This window comes from Sinocyclocheilus grahami, unplaced genomic scaffold, assembly GCF_001515645.1.
Source record: "Sinocyclocheilus grahami isolate Dianchi unplaced genomic scaffold, SAMN03320097.WGS_v1.1 scaffold152.1, whole genome shotgun sequence".
Classification (NCBI taxonomy): domain Eukaryota; kingdom Metazoa; phylum Chordata; class Actinopteri; order Cypriniformes; family Cyprinidae; genus Sinocyclocheilus; species Sinocyclocheilus grahami.
Genome location: NW_015505331.1, coordinates 1,143,310 through 1,165,851, shown reverse-complemented (window position 1 = coordinate 1,165,851; position 22,542 = coordinate 1,143,310). Strand labels below are relative to the sequence as shown.

Sequence of the window (22,542 nt, the reverse complement as noted above, 5' to 3'; positions counted from 1 at the left end):
AAGATGTTCACCTTATCAGCAAAACTGCAATAATTTAATTTAATTTGAATTTTTTAAAACGATTGAAATATTATTGGGCCAGTGGAAATGAATGAGATCAACTCTATTCTAAATAATTTTTCTGATAACTATTTTAAACAGTTTTTTATGGATATTTTGATATATTTATTCTAAAACAAGGATACTGGATGATTTTTAGCAATAAAAATTAATGGCACAAATGGCATTTATAGTCTGTATCTCATATTTCCTTAATGTCTTGTACCTTTGACGGTGACATATTCCTAAACATGGTGTCACATGGATGGGAATATGCATAGAAATGATATGCAGATGAGGTTATGCATAGTAAAACTAGGCGTTGTAAGCTCCATATATGGTGATTTCGGGGAGGAGTCGGGGTGGAGATGCACGTACGCACATCTTCCTCTGACTGGGATTTATCAAGGGATTTTTGCGCAGGATCTGGCTTTTGTGCATATGTACACTTTTAGGATGAAATCTACGGAGAGTTTTATAAATGAGACCCCTGATCATGGCAGGCTGGAGCACATAGAGGAGGTGTGTGTGGATACATCTTTATTAAAATGCTTCTGGCTTCTTTTGACAGGTGCATGTATTATATGCAGACATTTAAGATGAAAATAAAACCAAATAATAAATAAATTGAAAAGGTCAAAGTAATTTAAATCAATAAACATGATTTAAAACAGATGAAAGTGTAAATTCTTCTAACTACTAGCAAATTCATAGATACAAAAAGCAACTTAATTATCTTAAACCCAGATACAAATAAAAGCTTTTAGGCTATATAAGAAAGTTTCAATTTCTTTAACCATCAGAAAATTCATAGAAATATTCATGATTTTTTTTTGTCAAAGCAACAATGTATAAATCAGAGGATCTGGCTTTTGTGCATATGTACACTTTTAGGATGAAATCTACAGAGAGTTTTATAAATGAGACCCCTGATCATGGCAGGCTGGAGCACATAGAGGAGGTGTGTGTGGATACATCTTTATTAAAATGCTTCTGGCTTCTTTTGACAGGTCCATGTATTATATGCAGACATTTAAGATGAAAATAAAACCAAATAATAAATAAATTGAAAAGGTCAAAGTAATTTAAATCAATAAACATGATTTAAAACAGATGAAAGTGTAAATTCTTCTAACCACTAGCAAATTCATAGATACAAAAAGCAACTTAATTATCTTAAACCCAGATACAAATAAAAGCTTTTAGGCTATATAAGAAAGTTTCAATTTCTTTAACCATCAGAAAATTCATAGAAATATTCATGATTTTTTTTGTCAAAGCAACAATGTATAAATCAGAAAAAAAACAATATATATTATATTGTTTTATTCTATTTTATTTTATATTAAAGGTGTGGTAAGCTATTTTTCAAAAATGCTTTAGAAAACTGATTCGGGCCGACTAGCAAAACAAACTTGTAGCCAATCAGCAGTAAGGGCGGGGCATGTCTATTCATGATGTGGAGGAGAGAGCGTTCAGTGCACAGGACGGACATTAGCGAGCCGAGCGACAGAAAGATAGAGATGGCGGATAAAAAACAAAAGTGGAAAACGTCTGCAGAACAAAAGCAGGCTTAAGGCAAAAAGTAGGACCTGTGTAAATATCGGATCAGCTTTCCAGCGCTGGAGAGAACTCAAGGAGCGGAAGGCCTGCCATCGGACGCCGAGGTTGCTTTGTTTCTTCTCAATACACTCTTAAAAATAAAGGTGCTTCAAAAGGTTCTTCAAGCGATGCCATAGGAGAACCATTTTTGGTTCCACAAAGAACCATTCAGTCAAAGGTTCTTTAAAGAGCCATCTCTTTCTTACCTTTTTATAATCTGAAGAACCTTCTTTCGCCACAAAGAACCTTTTGTGAAACAGAAAGGTTCTTCAGATGTTAAAGGTTCTTTCTGGAACCATTTAGACAAAAAGGTTCTTCTATGGCATCGTGAAGCACCTTTATTTTTAAGAGTGTAGGTGAGTAACACCGTGTCTGCGCCGCAACAACTAAAGTCTGTCTAGTACACTGGACACGACAAAGCGACCATTGGAAATCATTTGAAATTTGTGTCAATACGTCATGAATAGAACGCAGCAGCAGTTTTCTGTCAGGGATTTGTCGTGTCGTGCTGCGCCGCATCCAGTGTAGACCATAGATATGTATATATATCTATGGTGTAGACAGCATCACTGATTATAATGAGTTCCATAGTATTTTGTTGCGCCGCACCACTCACGTCCGGTGTAGACACTGTGTAACGTTGGTTTTGCTTTGTTTCACAGAACTAATCATTGCCTGAGTTGCGTATGTATATGTGGGGCGGAGCTATCAAAATAGGGGCGAGACCCTTTTGGTGTAGGGGCGTGTTTGTTTTGGTGATTTCAAATGTCAACATTGGCTACCAGAAATCGCTTACCCCACCTTTAAATTATATTATTATACATTAAATTTATTTTGTAAATATTGTAAATAATGTAAAATAACATAACATGTAACATCTTCCTCCACTTATCCGAGTGAGGTCGTGAGGGCAGCAGTCTGAGCAGAGCCCCCCAGACTTCCCTCTCCCCGCACACCTCCTCCAGCTCCTCTGGGGAACCCCAAGGCGTTCCCAGGCAAGCTGGGAGACATAGTCTCTCCAACGTGTCCTGGGTCTGCCCCGAGGCCTCTTCCCAGTGGGACATGCCCGGAACACCTCACCAGGGAGGCGTCCAGGAGGGATCCAAAACAGGTGCCCGAGCCACCTCAACTGGCTCCTCTTGATGCGGAGGAGCAGCGGCTCTACTCCGAGCTCCTCCCGGGTGACTGAACTCCTCACCCTATCCCTAAGGGTGCGCCCAGCCACTCTGTGGAGGAAACTCATTTCTGCCGCTTGTATCGGTCATGATCCAGAGTTTATGACCATAGGTGAGGGTAGGAATATAGATCGACCGGTAAATTGAAAGCTTCGCCTTGAGACTCAGCTCCTTCTTCACCAAAACAGACCGGTACAATGACCGCATTACTGCGGAAGCAGCACCAATCCATCTGTCAACCTGCCCGCTCCATTTTTCCCTCACTCGTGAACAAGACCCCGAAATACTTAAACTCCTCCACTTGAGGGAGCAACTCAAGTAAATAATGTAAATGTGTAATTTATTTAGTTTACATTACAGTTGAATTTATATTAATTTTTTCTGAGTAGCTATATGGTAACTACGGCTACACTGAAAACAATGTTGTCTTGTAAACGTACTGCAACAATCTTTTATTTATTTATTTACAACAATTTTTTTTACAATGTAAAAAACAATGACAATGACCGTAGACAACATTTCAAATGATACATTCAACACTGCTTACTTCTACTTTAATATTCCATGCTAAAAGACTTAAAAATTCTAAATCCTCACATCTCCCCATAATGCATCATGGTTCAGTGAAATATGTCCTATACTCTATATCTCTGTATACTGGAATGCAAAATGCAATAGTATCGCTGAGCACCCATTGATATTCATTGTATAGACAACTGTGAATAATAATCTTTGACTGCTTGGCAACTTTGGTGACTGAATGTCGCAGTTTGTTCACATGATGCCATGGCAGATGGAGCAGATCAAAAGCCAGCATGATTCAGGATTTCCTGTTACTGCCAGCCTCTCTTTCTCGCTCTTGTTCTCTCTCAATTATGACAACAGAGAGCTCAGTGACACGTTCCCCCGCGTCTACAGCAGTTGCTTGATCATGTAATGCTCTTCAGAATGTGATAAAATTCACTTTGCCCAGAGCCATGCACTTGCTCCTGAACTATGTTTCTCACCACTAGCTGAGGAGAAAATGTGCTTGTGCCACTTGGACATTTTGGTTGTTCTTTTAGCCAGTGAAGTTGAGGAATATTAACTTTGGGCTTTGATTTTCCTGCTTCTTTCAACTACTCAATCTCTTTCAATCCCCTGAATAAGGGTGATTTGTTATGTGAAGGATAATTTTGTTACTTACAAAATAACCGGATCAATCTATCACTGTACTCAGTGTTTAAACTGCAAAAGTGATTATGGTCTAACCAGTTGAGATTCACACATATTTTCTGCATATACTCACTCACGCACAGCTTTAACAGCTTTTTAAGCACTGTTTCAAAAAGTGTAACCCAAAAAACATTAAATAAAAATGGAATGTAATATTCCTGCGAGTGACTCTTCTCTCAAGACAATATTAAATTCATCTGCCTTTAAAATGGATGAAGTTCACAACTGGGCTGTCTCAAGGACAGATGTTCTCATTATTGTTTTCATGCCTGAAAAGTGTACTGTCTCATTTAGGATGCATTGTCATACATCACAGTGTCAGTGAGTAGTATAAAGAAACCAACACAATAAATCTAGCTGTGCACCTCAGCATAAAATTAAGAAATATAGTTTAGTAATTATACCATCAATTATCAGGGACTGAGCCAGAAATAAAGATGATGCATAATGAACAAGCAGTTTAGTTGCCTGACATGTAATGATTTAACTGAGACATGCAGTTATTTGACTTAGTGCTTTTCTGGATTATTTCCACATCTACATTTGGCACCACTAATACCTGACTGTTTTGTAGATGAATGAATGTTGTGCTGAAAGTATGATTTTGTTTTGCATTCAGTCATGAATAAACAGGTGGCTTAGAGAGAAAGATTCAGCAGTATTATGTGAAAAAAAAACAATGCATTAGGTATTGTATTTGAAGCCAAAAAGCATTTTGATGTACTCCTGGATTCAAACTGTATTAATTATTCTAATAGCCTCAATGGAATGTACATTTTTGCAATTTTTTAAATATATCTTTATTCATATATATATATAGTATTAGACATACTTTATAAAAATTGTATTATATTATTTATACATTTTATGTTTAAAAATAAAATTTTTACTATGTTTAATATATTTTAATGTTTAAAAGACATTTTTAATCTTATTTTAATAGAATTCAAGTCTTTGTTATTGAACATCTTTCAAAATTTTAGAAATAACTAAAAATAGAAAGAAAGAAATTTTAGAAAGAACTATCAATGAATTATCAAACTGATGGAGCTCCATGTGGTCCTAAATAGACGTGCCTTGCTGCTCCTATTTTAGCCTAACAAAAGTATCTGTCCAAGCTGTCCATTCAGGATAACAACAAACATACTGTACGCATGGATCAGATCACATTTATTTGTGAACTCACTTGGCAGCTTTCAGTAGCACAACTACCCATTCAGCAATTTCTGGTGGACATCTTCCAAGTTTTTGCTTTAAGTGGATACCTTCCTTGCCCAGAGGAGAATGTTGAATTATGATGAAAGTGAATCTGAATGTGTCCTCTCTCTAACTCACACTCACAGTGAAGATCAGAACTGAGGCTTGACAAGGAGAGAGAGAGAGAAGCTTCTATTTTTAGCATTCATGGGGATGGCAGCGCATCTGAAACATCTAACAGGCATAGTGAGGGAGCACTTATGTAAGAACAGTGCTCAGCAGAAAAGACAGAAAGCTTTGAGGCTCACGTTTAATTGAAAGGAATTTGTCTTGCGCTCTAGTGCCATAGTTAATGCTCAAACCCACTGCAGATAATTGCTTCAATCTACCAATGATCACTGAGCTAGAACTCCATAAAATCTCATAGAATATTGAGTTTGTGCTTAATAAGGTCTGAGAACCGTCAGATTCCCCAGTGGAGACGGAGGGCAAGGTGTCTGCTTTTGATGTGCAGGAAATTGAAAAAGGAAAAAAGGAAAAGAGAGATGGGAAAAAAAACAGAGACTTATTCAGCATCTAAGGACTGGTTTAAACCCAAACACACAGACTGTCTCCCCTCCAATTATTTTTTTTGGTTTTATAGATGATCAGTCAGAAAATGGAGAGTAGTGGTGAGAATGCAGAAAGTGGTCATTCACATAAAAGTGTGCCTTAGTGTTTTTCTGTCTATATAATAAGAGTCAGTGAAGTCCTTGCTGTTTCAGACCCATCATTCCAGATACCTTGTTTTGTGTTCCAAAGAAGAAAGGTAGTCATACAGGTTTGGAATGACATGAGGGCAAGTAAATGATGATATCATTTCATTTTTGAGTGAACTATCCCTTTAAATATCTTTCCTCCCATGTCTGTTATACTATAATGATCTACAATATGTCAGTGCGTTTATCTGCACACCTGATTTGTTTTCATTATGACACTAATGTGTAAGCGTGCACAAGTGAATCTCAGTGTGGAATCAGAGTGGTCATCTCTGAGTGTAAAATATTAGCAGTGGACTGCTTTTCTAACTTCGGTAGAGGATGAAGGTAATTATTCCCCTGTCAAGATGAATGTGCAACCACTGTTTTTGCTACAGTTGACATCGATTTTCTTAGCTTGATGAATAGCGTCGATCAGCTTGCGACGAATGGCTTCAATTTGACTCGATCTTTCTTCTGTCCCCAGCACACACACAAATACAGATCACAATCAATATGGCAATTAAACAAGATCTACTGGAATTTCACCACATGCAAGCTCTATCCAGTTCAATCACTGATTCTTTAGAGTTTAGTTATTAGGGATATGCCGTGGTTAGTCCTGTGAAGCCAGATTATTCACAGCTGGCTTGCTTGCTTGCTTATTTATTTATTTATCTATGTAGGTACAGTATATATATATGTGCACTCTAATGCTGGGTTAAATACAATTGCAATTGGGTTGTTTTGACCCAGCGGTTGGGTTAAATGCTTAACCCAACCTGGGTAGTAACCCAACCGCTGGGTCAAAACGACCCAATTGCTGGGTTTGTCCCTATTTTACCCAGCACTGGGTTGTATTTAACCCAGCATTTTTTGAGTGTGTGTGTGTGTGTGTGTGTGTGTGTGTGTGTGTGTGTGTGTGTCTATCTATCTATCTATCTGTGCTGAATGTTCTGAAATAGGTGATGCTACAAAAATAGACTGGGGAAAAAAATCAACCAAAATATTGCCTTAAGAATTTGTGTTGATTCACAGTCAGTAAACAAAGCAGAATGTAAATTCTGATGGTGAATATCTAGCTTGTAGGGGTGTAACGATCCATTGATATGGATGATGCATCGATCAAATGTCTAACGATACGATGTATGAATGCCACGCAATTGACGAATATCCTAGTAAACACAGTCGGTTATGTAAACAGCTGAGAAAGAAAACGTATGTGTATCAGTATATTAGATCGGTGCTTCGGTCTTAAAGTGAAAGCAGACTAACAAACCGCTACTGTCAAAGAAAAATAAATCTCTCACTGCACTTGACTGAACAACTTTTGTAACTTTAATAAGGATTAATCTATATTTAATTTATACAGTGAAGACTATGCAGTGTTATTTTACATATAATTATTACATTTCTGTACCTAAAAGCTTCTTTTAGACCTACATGAAAAACCTGAAATGCACTGTTTATTTAATTTGTGTCTTTGTTCTACTGTGTTTATTTTCTGCTATTGCTTGTAATTTGGTTATCTGTAGAAAAGATTCTTAGCACTGAGCCTATAGTAGCAGCCAAAAAGCGTCTCAAATAAAGAATAAGCATTAACAGCTTTATTTTTGTAATTTTTTACATTTATTTTTCTACATTAATGTATTTTTCAACAACTGGAACCTTGTTTTTGTTGTTTCCTAATGAGGATTTACACTATTTTACACATTGCACATTTAAGCACAGAAGCCTGAAAGACTTTCTTGACTGTTGTCATGACATAAGATTACTGATCTCATGTGGGACTTGATTTTTTTCTCAATTATTTATTTTTCTTTATAATTTTTTTAAAAAGTGTAAAATGTTGGTTGCATTTGTGAGTTAATAAAAATGTAGATGGTTGTTTAAAATAGGTACATAATATCGATAAATCAATCAATATGCAATTTAATGAGAGAAGAACAGCATAATGAACATTTATTTTCGTACAATATTAAATAAAAATCACTCTGAAGCATAACATCAAAATGTTTTCTGAAACAGAGAGGTCTGGTCAAATCATTTATGCAACCTATGTCATTTATCAAATGATAGAATTATTTAATGTCATGGTATTGGTATGACATGATATACTACTACATCCAAGGATGTAAATGAATATTGGAATTGATATTCAGTTCATATCATAAGAGCTCTATTGAGAAGATTGGAGGGGAAGGAGAGAGAGAGAGCAGATGAGGTCAGTGTGTCACAGCTAAAGAAATTGGCTTGCTGCCTCTTTCAGATGTCCCCCATTCAGCAGTATGGGTAATTACTGCGTTTTTACAAAATTTTACAGTTAAAATTACACTTATTTTTTACAGTGTAGGTAAATCATTGCTATTTAACAGCTGTAACCTTATATTCTCCCCCACTCTAAAAAATTATGTAAAATTGTTTAACAAAGAAGTGTGATTTCACATACAGTAAATTGCATTATTTTCTTTACTTGTTTATGTCTTTCCTGCAATTAAAATGATATATTCAGTTATATGGGCCCTGATCACCACTGGAGAATTAATGCTTCATTAATTCAAGGTTTATATGATACTATGATTCATTTAAAAACCTAAATCAAACTTTTTTTCAATATTTCTGCAACACTTTATTTTCTTTTTATATAAAAACCTAAACTAAAAAAAGAAAAATATTATGATATTTTCTGGCCTACCAGGCAGGTTGTATAAAATGTTAATGTTTGCAAATACATAAATTTTTTCAAAGTTGTAGTGTTTAGTCATATTTTGAGCGCGCAAAAGTGCGTTTTGCACGCACGTGAACTGAGTTTTGTGGAGAAAATGTTTGTCTCGCAAAGAAGAAAGTATTTTGAGCACACGAAAATCAATTTTGCATTTAAAATAAGTTTTTAAGTGTGTGCAGACCTTCTCTTTTGCGCGTGCAACGTTTCACTAGCTTGCTCACCTGATGCCCCCCTCAGTGCTCTCTAAATGCCAACGGCTCGCTTGCTCAACATAACCCAGCGTTACAATATGCCATAATTCCAGCCAATCAGAGACGAGGCTGCTAAATTCTGATTGGCTGCCTTGACAACCAATCACAACATTCCTTGCATTACCTCGACAGCAGAAGAGGAAATATATATAGGCTTTATAGACAGATACGTTGAGAGTGACTCTTGAAGGACCAGCACCACATCCTCTTGTACCACTGTTTGAAGAATTTATATTCCAGAATCTGGCAGTAAGTTTTGGGAGTTCACTTTTAGTCCATCTCGAGATTTTATCTGTAGAAGATAACCTGCTTAATAATTATGCACACCTGAATATAAGGCGTTTTTCACTACCAGCCTTCATGAACAATAATATGTAGATTATAAGTGATTAAATACAAGATTAATAGTGGTTATTAAGATTGATGTTGTTTGGAATTGGTAAAATGTGCTTGCAAAAAAATATAATCAGAATATCAACTTACTACAACTAATACAATTTACTCAGGCCGATTACTTTTTTTTTTTTGTATGACATTAAAATTATTTTTAGAATATAGGTTAAGCAAAACAAATTAGATTATTTCTGATAACTTTTTAACTGCAGGCAGACATTATGGTACAGTAGGCCTACAAATATTTTGTTGGAGATATGTGAGCAAAAATAATAGATAAAAAAATGTATAATAGAAAGTGCAAAGGCGGCGCTGAAAAGGCCAGTAAAAATTTTTTTTTTTAAAAACAAAGCTGTAGAAAAACATAATGAATTACAAGTCTGTAGAGAACAGTGCGCTATTGCAGACTTATATAGCCTACTGAAGTTTTCATTACATTATTGTAATAGCTATAGTCAGTCGTGAACTAAAGTGGGCCGCTCTGGCATGAAACTCCAGGGCTGAAAATGACTCCCACTCCGGCCCTGACCTAACTACAACCAAAATGCAACGTTGTGAAATGTTGTAATAACGTTTTATGTTTGATTTTCAAAAATTAATTGTACATTGGCCTCCCATCAACACAGATAAACAAATAATTGCCTGCTTTGTCAAGCAATCAATCGGCGGCCATCTGTTTGATCAAGTGTTTTTGTCTGTCTGTTTGTTTCTATCTATCAGGAGTGGCTGGATACGCGGTGTAGAGGGGTCCGCAGCGCAAACACCTACATTCTAGTTTATGACATCTGCTGTGTGGAAAGCTTTGAGTATGTCAAGATGATCCGACAGCAAATTGTGGATAACAGGTAAGATAACAGAGGATAACAGAGCTCATTCAGAACCTGAAATGACTCACCTCAAAGAATAATAGAGAATGATTATCGTGCTATGATAGATCTAATATGTTTGACAGTCCTTCTATTATTGTTAGAATGGGACCAACTGTGATCATTGAAACCGATTTTTCTTAGCTCCTTAGCAGTATGAGGCACATCAGCACTGATGAATGTGACTGTATCAGATGCAGCGACAAACTACTGATTGGATTTTATGTTTTTAATAACATTTGGCCCTTGTTTCCCCAGCTAATGCTGAGATAATGAGGTGACATTTGAGAATATGGATGAGTGACAGTTACAGAGCATAGACACTGTCACAATTCACTACAGCTGATAAGAATATAATAGATGCCAGTGAGAAAATCCTTTTGCATGTGAAGGTCTTGTGCACCATACATAGATGTTGTGCAGCATTGTGCATTTGCATAAAGGTCTTATGTGAACTGAATGAATGACAGAAAATGATCTGCAGTCTCCACCTTTAGCCCTTTTCCCCACCCATAATATCGCACCTCTGTTTTACGAATGCTATTCACGTTCTCACTGCTTTGAGAACACCTCAGTCTTAGTGCAGTCCTTTAGACAATACGATTTTAATGTAGTTTAATGTAGTTTTTAGGAATTCAGTTAAATATATAAAGATTGCATGGAGATGTTTGATGTGGTAGAATATTGAATGTAAGCTCAGTTCACATGCAGAGGGTTTGATATAAGAAGGAAAGGAAGAAGGAAAATTTCACAAAGGTTATTTGACTAAACAAGAGCTTAAAATGTTTGAGATAGTGAGAGGGTAGACAGGAAGCACAGATAAACTGTGTGAAAGGGGGATAAATCAGTGTAAAACATGACACAAGCACCCAGACACAGGCATGAGTGATTGAAGTAGGCTTATTAAACACAATGGCACTGGTCTCTTTGACAGACAATTCACCTCTTTTGTGCTGATATTACTTGCACACATTCTTTTCTTTCTCTCTATCTCTTCGCATATATTGAACATACACATATATATATACAAACCCGATTCCAAAAAAGTTGGGACACTGTACAAATTGTGAATAAAAACAGAATGCAATGATGTGGAAGTTTCAATATTTTATTCAGAATACAACATAGATGACATATCAAATGTTTAAACTGAGAAAATGTATAATTTTAAGGGAAAAATAAGTTGATTTTAAATTTCATGGCATCAAACACATCTCAAAAAAGTTGGGACAAGGCCATGTTTACCACTGTGTGGCATCCCCTCTTCTTTTTATAACAGTCTGCAAACGTCTGGGGACTGAGGAGACAAGTTGCTCAAGTTTAGGAATAGGAATGTTGTCCCATTCTTGTCTAATACAGGCTTCTAGTTGCTCAACTGTCTTAGGTTTATATATATATATATATATAATAGCATAAATCCTCGATATTTTAAAGATTTGAAATGAGTAGAATCAGAATAATAGCAGTGGTATGCTTTTTATATTAAAATGAATCATATGGAATACCCTTGGGTCCTCAATTAAATTTAATGTGTTAAATTAAAGGTTTTAAATATTTATATGTAATTTCTGTATGCATGGGTCCCTTGGTAATTTACTATTATGTAAAGATACTCAATACTATATTAATTGGCCAGATGTTTATTTAATAGCTACATGTATTCAACCAGGCTGTGTTTAACTTTTCTTCTAAGCAAATAAGTGAAACCTTGCATTTTAATTTGAACTCCCTGTGCAACAGTGAATTGGCAATTAATTTCATTGCACTTTTTTCAGTTTAGCAAAATTCACACACACACACACACATGCGCGCGCGCGCACACACACTCACACACTCATGTTTACTTAGCTATCTAAATGGGGACATTCCATAGGCGTAATGGTTTTTATACTGTACAAACTGTATTTTCTATCGCCCTACACCAACCCTACCCCTTACAGGAAACTTTCTGCATTTTTACAATTTAAAAAAAACTTTGTTTACTTTATTTTTATACCAGTTTTACAAATGAGGACGTCCCCAAAGGGAAGTTTTTGGAGATTTTGTCAGGTTTAGCTCACTTTTGGGTACAAATTTGTCCCCAAAATATGGTTAAGTAGGTACACACACACACACACACACACACACACACACATACATTTGCCTTTGAAGCCCCCTGAACATGAAATGCTTTCATTCTTCATTCATTATGTGTGTGTGCCTGTGTGACCTTCAAACACAGTCAAGCACTGAGAAGGGATACACATCATGCATTCTCCTGCACACATTATGAGCTCAGTGCCTTTAGAGTGTGTCAAGGAGCTGAGGGGCTTTTCATGTTTGTGTGTGTGTCTGTGCATGTTTGCTGAAGATATTAGCGTGCAAACATGAACAAATATGGCCAAAATAAATTTCATGTAAGAAACAGATCGATTCTCATGTGGTTGCTTTGTTTCACTTGCTAAATCCCTCTTAAACTTATTTTTTATTGCTCTTCTCACCTGCCATCTCACCTACCTCCCCTCTCTCTGTGTCTTTCTGTGTCTTTCCGTAAGAGTGGGCAGCAGTAGTGAAGTGCCCATCCTGGTGGTGGGCAGTAAGCGGGACCTTCAGCGGCATCGGTTCACCCAGCGCAGGGCCGTGTCTGTACTGGTGAAGAAGACATGGAAGTGTGGTTATGTTGAGTGCTCCGCTAAGTATAACTGGCATGTGCTTCTGCTATTCAAAGAGCTCCTGGGAATAGCCGTGGCACGAGGACTGCGTCCGAACCACACCTCTATCCGTCTCCAAGGGGCATTGCAGAGGAACCGCTGTAATGTCATGTGACGGATATGTAGCCTTTTTTTTAATTGATGCTTATTTAAGACCAGTTTGTGTTATCAGAATCTTAATTATATGATTTTAACTGGCCCTAAGTCAGTATTGAAAGTCAACTTTGCTGTACCACGAGAATGGAGCTTTGGGGACAAACTGTCAATCAAAATGGCTGGAATATTACCACCTAGGGGCCTCTGTAACTGATGCATTCATCTGATGGATTACCTTAGGTACTACTAATTTCACTTTACTCCAGTGTACTCTAACAAAAAAAATGGAAGCAGATAAGTTTTTTTTTCATCTTACCAAAGTCTGACATGGTCTGAGTAAAATATTGCATCTGACTCAAAGAGAGTATAATTTGTCTCCCCTTCCTGCTCAGATTTAAATTCAGATGCTGTGAGTGCAAGTGTACTCCAGTGTGACAGTTTTTAACTGTTGTTTGGAAACAGCCTTTATGAAGGATAAACTTAGGGTTTAGGAATTATGATGAGCGAAAATTTGTGAACCTGTTGGAATTATCTGTAGTGATCCTCAAATTTGACCTAAAATATGATCTGATTTTTCCCTATGCTATAGTATCAATTAAAAACAAATGAGACAATACCTTTTTAAATATTTTTAGAAACTTCCTCTGTATCATGAAATATGTTAATCTTTAGATTACTTTCAGAAGCGCTGACTTCCAAAAAAATCCCTGTGCTGTTACTCATTGGCCAATTTTCCTTTTGCAAAACTGCTTCAGGACATTAATAAGATCCTGCCACAACATTTGACTTCATAAACCACAGACAGAAACCTCACCATTCTCCCATTCCATTTGTAATAATTCAATGGGCCACTTTACACAGACTCTGCAAAAGTGTATATAGTATTCCAACAATGTGATTGGGACAATATTTTTTATTGGAACAGTTTTTTTAATAGCAAAATGGTTTTGTCCATAATCTAAAGGGGTTGCACACTGGACAAGAAGTGCCACATTCACACACACACACACACACACACATAAAATTCACATTGTTTTCTATGAGTGTACACACACCGGTAATATAGATCGCCCTTTTTCTTTACATTTGCTCTGTTTTTTCAAACACCAAACTTTAAACTCAGTGATGCCACTTTGTTAATTCTTGAAGTGAACTTTTGCCTATTTGTTGATTTTTTTCCTTTTGCAAAACTGCTTCAGGACATTAATAAGATCCTGCCACAACATTTGACTTCATAAACCACAGACAGAAACCTCACCATTCTCCCATTCCATTTGTAATAATTCAATGGGCCACTTTACACAGACTCTGCAAAAGTGTATATAGTATTCCAACAATGTGATTGGGACAATATTTTTTATTGGAACAGTTTTTTTAATAGCAAAATGGTTTTGTCCATAATCTAAAGGGGTTGCACACTGGACAAGAAGTGCCACATTCACACACACACACACACACACACACACATACACACACATAAAATTCACATTGTTTTCTATGAGTGTACACACACCGGTAATATAGATCGCCCTTTTTCTTTACATTTGCTCTGTTTTTTCAAACACCAAACTTTAAACTCAGTGATGCCACTTTGTTAATTCTTGAAGTGAACTTTTGCCTATTTGTTGATTAGATTAACTATTTACCAGTGAGTTGTCCTAGACGCAACGTGGCACTGCGCTTCTGGTCCGGTGCACGACTGCCAGCATTCTTACTGATGAGCTGTCCTTCCATATACACCTCTCCAGTTCACTGTGTTGTTCCATGGTGGATGTTTGAACATGGCCAAGAGATGCCTGGAGATCCTTAGCTGTTATATTGGACTTCAATAAATCATGCTGACTTATTTCATTGCAAACTTCTTAGCACATTTGCCAAGATAGGTATATCCCAGCCTACATATATATATATAACTCCATTGCAATTTTGTCACCATATGTCCTGCCAAATCTAGTACAAATGGCGAACATCCTACCTCCTAAATATAGATGACTGAAGAAGTGAGGCACAAAATAATGTCTTCCTGTGGCAGGATAGAGAGGTGTTGTGCAGATTTCAGCAAGCATGTACAATTACTGGCACTCTAGAAGCTGCAAGAAGTGATGATAAAGCCAACAGGTCCCCTGGGGCTTCCCTAAACCTGATGATTTCTGCTGAACCAGGATGCAGAGGAGGCTTACATCCTTTACTGCAGTGGACTGCAGTCTGACAGTGCAATCCACATTCTCTCTGGAGTATTTCTGAATGCAGAATACATTAAAGTTAAAGTGCGTCAGTGTCTGCAGTGAGATTTGGTCGATCTGGGGCTAGTTTTTTTCTATGCTACTCTCTGCTAGTGTAGAGAACAGGTAAATGTTTGGTCCAAGCTTCAATTGAACTAATAGAGAACGTTCTGTAGACATGTGCTGATAGTCAGCACGATTGATTGGCTGGCTGTGTGGAAGTCTTGATTCACAGCTAGAGCTGTCACACTGCTACACCTATTCTGTCACCTACTCTGTTCTGAGGTAATAAAATGTGGAGCTTTGGCACGCAGGTGGAAATTCATTAGACTGAGAAAATGAATGGTACTAGAAGCCGCACACCCGCCCCGAATGCATTCCCATGACAGAAAAAGGTCATATGTTCTAAGGGAAAAAATCAACCTCCTTCAACCTAAAATGCAACTCCGATGGCCATCTATGCACTTGTACACATCTTACATGACGCAAAAGAGCTATGAACCTCTGTCAGCAGATAGAAACATAAATAAGTTAGCAACTTTTTTATCATAGAGAATCTCTTTCTGTTTAATGGAGCTGCATGCTTTAATTGGCAAAACCAAAATCAATCAGGGGTAAATTGCACTGATGTACCTACTGTACGTACCTACATGAGTGAGTACAAGCAGAACTTTGTAACAATACTTGAGCATCGTTTTTGTCTTTTTGTATAATGTTAGTGTGCAATAAGCTTAGCATGTAGTTTAAGTGTAAGTGATTGAGAAACAGTCAGGCTAATGTTATAAAACAGCAGAGAGGGGTTCATACATTTGCATGCCACACAGTGTTAAGTGCTATGGTTGTGGACTGAGGACTAGACGATGTAGCAGAATATGTCCTGTGCTAGTAATGTTAAAGGATTTAGACTGAACATTCAGACATGCTGAATATAGATTGTCTTGGTTGGACTCTGATTTTTTTCTCTCACTTTTTTGGTTTAGATTTTAAAGGGCTACCTGCTTTTTTTTGTCAAATGGAAACAAATGTTTGTTTTCTTTTTAGTAGTTGTTATGTTTCATCAATGAAAAATTAATAAACCCTTTCAAACAATGTCTTAGCTATTTCCCTCTTTTGTTTAATATTTCATATATCACTTTGTGTCTGACATCCCAAACCAACTGCTTGTGCCCCATTTGAAACACCATGGCGCCATCAATTGGTGAACGATCTTTTCTATGAAATATTTTATCACAATACTGCCTTTCCATACTTACCTCGTTCAGCTTTAAAAATTGAATAATAATAATAATTCAGTACAAATGAATGCACTGAAGAACAGAAAAATATGATAGTATTTCAAGAAGACAGTTTTTTCTCAAAAATGTTTTTTTATCTATTAATAAAAATGAATCTGTAAGACCGGTGCGAACTACCAAATAACAATTACAAAATAAATTTGAACAAATTTTACACTTAAGACCTACACAGATAAAAACGCGAATGACACAAGACATTTACTCGTTTCCCAAAATTAATGTGAATAAATATTCCTATTTTCATTATCATAGTCTTTACTGTAGCACTTTGATAAGGTATCCAATGGTACACATACTGTATGCTAAAATGCAGTGAAATATTAAAGTTCCATTCCTCAAATCTGATTGGATAAGCGGTGTTCTAAAAGTGCTGACACGTTCGTTGACGCTAGAAAACGTGAGCAGTCCGGAATGAATGAGAAGCGGGGAACGTTCTCGGTGCGGTGTTTTCTCTTGCGAATGAGATGGAACACTAGTCTCTTATCCAATCAATACGGAACGCGATTTGTCCAGTACTTTCGTTTGTGGTCAGTTTTCTCACTAGCGAGAGAAAATCTGGAGTGGAGTTCAAGTGATGGAGTTATTGCAGAGTACTTCGAGCGGAGACACTCCGCTCCACTTATATTTTGATCCAGTCCGTACGTTTCTTGGCGATGTTTTAGTTTGTAGAATTATTTTCCCTGACAGAACTTACTGGAAACATTTTTTGTCTGAAGCTCAAGTTACTCACTATTAACTATTAGCAGTGGAGCTAATAGAGTCCAACAGCACGTGCTATTGATTACATGTATATTTGAATAACATTAAATTAAATAAATGATAGAATTGTATATAACATATAGAAGTGACTATAACAGTAAGTATTTGAAATAATCTTTATTGCTGAGCGCGTGTTTTGTATTACTCAATACGTATCCTACTGCCTATGTTTGTAATTCATATGAACAGTGTAGCGCAAAATATGACTGACTGGATGAAAACTATGAGCGTAAATAGTGCGCGGGTGATTTTGGAGCAGCGCTCTCCTCTCGCGCCAGTGGTCGTCGCTCCTGCTCTCAAGCTCGCTGCTCTTCATCTCTCTGTCATCGTGGAGAGAAAGAAGGGGAGTGCGCTGTTTCTCTCTCCCTGCCCCAGACCCTCCTCCTCCTCCCCTGGTAGCCCGTCTATCTCAGAGCATCGGCGGTGAGTTTTATGGGGAGAGTGGCCGCTCCCTGCAGTGGCCCCGGCAGGATCGTGTCCTTTCTCACCGCAGTTCCGTGCTTATCCTGCAAACAGCAGCAGCGGCGGCGGCGGCGACATCATCAGTCTGCGGCAGTGGACCGGGGCAGGAGGAGAATGAGCGAGCAGGGCAAGAGTGCTGCGTCCACGCCAGCGAGCGGGACACCAGCCCCGGGCTCGGACACGTACAAAGGCTGGCTCTTTAAATGGACTAACTATATCAAAGGTTACCAGCGCAGATGGTTCGTGCTCAGCAATGGACTGCTGTCCTATTACAGGTAAATAATACACGTTCCTTATGCACCTGTGTTGATGCCGTTCATTTATTACAAGAATGCAATGTATGCATATATTTGGACTATGTTAGTATGCTGTTGTGGCTGAACAGTGTAGGGATCTGTCATGTCAATGCAGGTCATGAGAGCTGTCAAACATACATGCGGACACTCGTTGCACTTCATGAGCGCGTCTCTAGTGTGGACAGATGCTAGTCCACCTCAAAACCCTCGCTTCACTTAATCAAATGTAATTTATAATGTAATTACGAGCGGATAAACTCCTGTCTCACTCATTATATGACAGAACTATGTTTTATTAGCGCGTCAGCTAGCGCTCATGCTAATGTCAATTTATATTCTCATACAGCGATTCTCTGTGACGCTTATGAGAGCCGTTGCACTTTAAAGGGGTCATATGATGCTATTTCAAATTTTCCTTTCTCTTTGGAGGGTTACAAGCTGTTTGTGCATAGATAAGATCCCTAAAGTTGCAAAGACTAAAGTCTCAAACCCAAATAGATTTTAAAATCTTAATATTTAGGTCTTTATAAAAGTTAAGACGTGTCCAAGGCCTCCTAAAACGCCTCGTTTAAACACGCCCCCACATGTCTATGTCACTGTGTGGGAATATTTGCATGACACCGCCCAAATGTTCACGCAAAGAAAGAGGGCATAACTTTTATTATGCTGTAGTATTGTTGTTGCCGCCGCCATGTCGGGGAGACGCTGTGTGCTTAGTTGTGAAAGCGAAACTACGTTACTTTGTTTGGCCTTCCAAAAGAGGACACAACTAAAAAAATCAGTGGTTAAGTTGTATTTACAACACTTTTCCAGTTCAATCCAAATATTCAGATGTGTGCAGCACATTTTATGGAGGACTGTTTCCTGATCCTGGGAGAGTAGACTACAATGTGTCTGTGGCACAAAGGCTGTTTCTATAAAGTGGGGCAGTTCCAACTTTACAAGGACAGTCTGGCGCTTCTGACTCACAGCCTGTAAGTACGTTTTTTATTTTTAAAGAATTTGCCACTGACGATTCAAACGCGAGTTTTGGGCAGTGTAGAGTAGGGCTTGTTGTTTGTCATTTCTCCGATCACAAATGCAGACATGGTTTTATGTTTACGCTAAAAAGACAGTATAAGTCATTATAATCAGTAATTATGTCCCCACTGGATGCAAAAAAATGCCTCGTTTGTAATGGGTTTTATTGGTTTTGTCTCGTCGTGCCGGGACATGGCATCACAATATGGTAAGGGGCGTAACATTTCCGTCACACGCTTGAGGTAATCGGCATTTCCGTCACACGCTTGAGGTATTCGGCCAATCACAATGCACTGGATAGCTGGCCAATCAGAGAACACCTCGCTTTTCAGAACGATGAGCTTTGTAAAAAAATCGACGCATTTCAGAAAGGCGGGGCATAGAGGAGCAACAGTAATGTACATTATGTGGAAAATAATGTGTGTTTTTAACCTTAAACCGCATTACCAAATACACAACATAATGTTCTTTTTAGCAACGTCATATGACCCCTTTAATATCTGACAACCGACTTTTGCATGTGTATGGGGGCGTGTCTTACAAATTTAGGTTTAGGCATATTTCTAGCTTGTGTGTGTGTGTGTGTGTGTGTGTGTGTGTGTTTTTTTTTTACTTGGTAACCAATATACTTGGTCCATATTCAGTCTCTGGCCAGCTACAAATGTGTTAGCCAGCTTTAGCTTTAGCCAGCTTGTTACACACAACAATCCTTTACAAACATTTACCATGGTAACCAGCTTTCCTTAAAATATAATATGAAAAAGAAGGAACGAGAATCACATAATATATATATATATATATATATATATATATATATATATATATATATATATATACCACAGCAAAACTACACTCATATCATTGTTTTTTTTTGACAGCATCTTGAATGTCAGGGGCTGAGACATCTGATGTGAAGCTTATGCATGCAGTGATACAGTATCTCTTTCAAATTTAAACCTCCTTCACATGTGTCACCTGTGAGCTCGGCCAGTAGCACCTGTTGCTATAGAGGCCCTTTAGCCAGCAGTGGTAATCATGTTTCATTTCTCCCCTTGTGTCAGGAAGACAGGTGGATCACATGAGGTAACTGTCACAAAACCTATTTACTACTGTCTTATAATTGCTTCATTGTTTGTTTAATGATTTAGTCAAGCAGAAATATTGCCCATTGAAATGTGTATATGATTGCTCATTATGCAACTATGAGGACGATATGCTGCATACAGGTACGCCTGTCACGATAACAACTTTTTGTTGTGCGTTATATTGGCCCGGAAATAATTGTGATAAACAATATTATTGTCATTTTAAGACCATTTTATGCCACTGAATATATAATCATAATATAAAAGCATAATAATGCAAGAAGGCCAACACACTTTCAAATAACAACAAACTTTTAATTCTTAAGAATATTTAGATCATGGAAATTCAGTATCAAAATATTAGATACCTTAAAAAACTTGAATAAATAATAAATAAACATTTTCTAATAAAAAGTGCAAAGTAACAATTAGAAAAATTCACAAATACCTTGTATGGAGATTTTTCCATCTACAGATTTTTACCGGACCTTCTTTTCTGTGTAAATTAAGGGTGCACACACTATTGCTGAAAAACACAATCCCTACTTAGCAGTCAGATGTCCGTATGCACAAAGGCACAGATCCCTAAACAAGGCCATATCTGCAGATGAAACTTTTTTGTAGAAGCATTTTTAAAATTTGAACTAGCACCAACTACACCACGTTATGTATGAGAAGCTGCAAAAGACACTGCTGCAAGTGGAATGCAAAAAACATGGTGACACTAATTTTTATGTAAATATAATGGCCAATATATTGTGTCACCAAAAATTATTGAGGTCATGTACATATATTGTGCGATAAGTCGATATATTGATTATTGCGACAGGCCTACATACAGGAAAATGTTAATATCTGTTCCTTGAGCTATAAAGATTATAATTGTCATAAAGTATCCTAGTGCTGGTGATTCTGCAGTCTCTGAAATATTGCATAGCAGTGCCCTTGAGATTATCAGTCATTGAACTTTCTAGCAGACTTTCTTGCCCCATATTGAGCATGTTGAAAATATTGCCCATCTACATTGTTTCCAACAAGTGCATGTTGGATTTTCTCCAAGTAGAAAGAGGAGGAAATGGACTTCCTGGAAACATCTATGGGAGAAATTGTAATGCTCATTATCACAACTGTAAACTGTAAATGCAAGTCTTACCTTGCAGCCCTTGCAGTTTTAAGGGCTTTTTTAATCAGCTGTGTTTATTCTAGAATGCGCATTTGTGTTAGCTGGAACAGCCTGAAAAAAATGAAGGTAAAGAAGCAGAATGTATGATACATTAGTTGTCAGATTTTATTGCTTATTTGTAAGAAATTTTAACATAATATTGAAGCATCATTCAACAAATAGTTTTTAATATTTGAAGATTCAAGTCAGAAACATAACATTAACCTAGTCTAAAGTAAACAATATATATATATTGTGAACATTAAACCCAAATAACTACACCGGAATTCAGAATATTTAATTTCAATCACTTTTTTATACATGATATCACAACTAAATGTAAAGCAAAACTGTGAAAGTTGAGTTAGTAACAACATACACTGCAGACTTGCTTTCCACTTATGTCTATATTCATGGGTTTCAGTCACGTGACTTTTTTGTTGCGGCCGCCGTCTTTAGGACCTTGCGTAGCCTCTCCTTGGTGATCAGAAACCAAAATAACACTTAAACAACAATGGAAAACAATGGTATTAAAAAAAATAGACACTTTAGGATTAGATCCTTATTTACTGTCAAGTGAACTGACTAAAGTCTAGGGAAAACTGACGTTTGCTGGCTATTTACATCTACCTCATACACAATCCCTCTCCGTACACTCGGGCCATTTTCAGTTAAATTTTCACCTGTTAAGAGACTTATCCATTGGACTGGATCCATCTGCAGCACCCGGCCTGGATGCTTGCGTACTCACTTTCAGATTCTGGGCCGAATCAACCAGACCAGATGCGACAGCCGTAACTTGCCGACACTGCGGCATTCAAGCCGGAATCGGCCCGATGCGCAGCACGCCAGACTTAGCACAGTTGCACTTCTATATCTACTGTACTGTTCATTAATATTTCATTTAAAATTAATAATGTTACCTAAACAAAACATTTACTTTAATTTTAATTATATAGATTATAATACATAAATAACATGACTTAACAAATCTATAAACATCTCATTATTATGAAAGCAATTTTAAAGTCCATTAAATAACTAGCTTGACCAAGCTGGCATGAGGAAAATGTATTTACAAAACAATTTATTTACAAAACCATGCAATTACAGCAAAAAAGCAGCAGTTATACAATAAGTGTAGATAAAATATTTAACACATTTTGCAAAATTACCCATGCACTTACTTGAATGAATGAGGCATTTATATGTACACTTGGACTGTAACATTTAATAAAGGTTAAAACATAAAAAA

The 22,542-nt window shown here is 37.2% G+C and overlaps 2 protein-coding genes across 2 annotated transcripts in view; both read left to right on the top strand.

The window, feature by feature from the left end:
- Window positions 1-13,036, top strand: part of LOC107592305 (ras-like protein family member 10B) — a 27,094-nt gene extending 14,058 nt beyond the window's left edge. Inside the window, exons 2-3 of the mRNA XM_016281769.1 lie at window positions 10,055-10,179; window positions 12,735-13,036. Of these exons, the coding sequence (XP_016137255.1) occupies window positions 10,055-10,179; window positions 12,735-13,005 (396 nt within the window). The 3' untranslated portion in view covers window positions 13,006-13,036. The remainder of the gene's footprint in view (window positions 1-10,054; window positions 10,180-12,734) is intronic.
- A 4,525-nt stretch (window positions 13,037-17,561) lies between these two features.
- Window positions 17,562-22,542, top strand: part of LOC107592368 (oxysterol-binding protein 2-like) — a 31,712-nt gene continuing 26,731 nt past the window's right edge. The window contains exon 1 of the mRNA XM_016281869.1: window positions 17,562-17,999. Coding sequence (XP_016137355.1) covers window positions 17,695-17,999 — 305 coding nt within the window. The 5' untranslated portion in view covers window positions 17,562-17,694. The remainder of the gene's footprint in view (window positions 18,000-22,542) is intronic.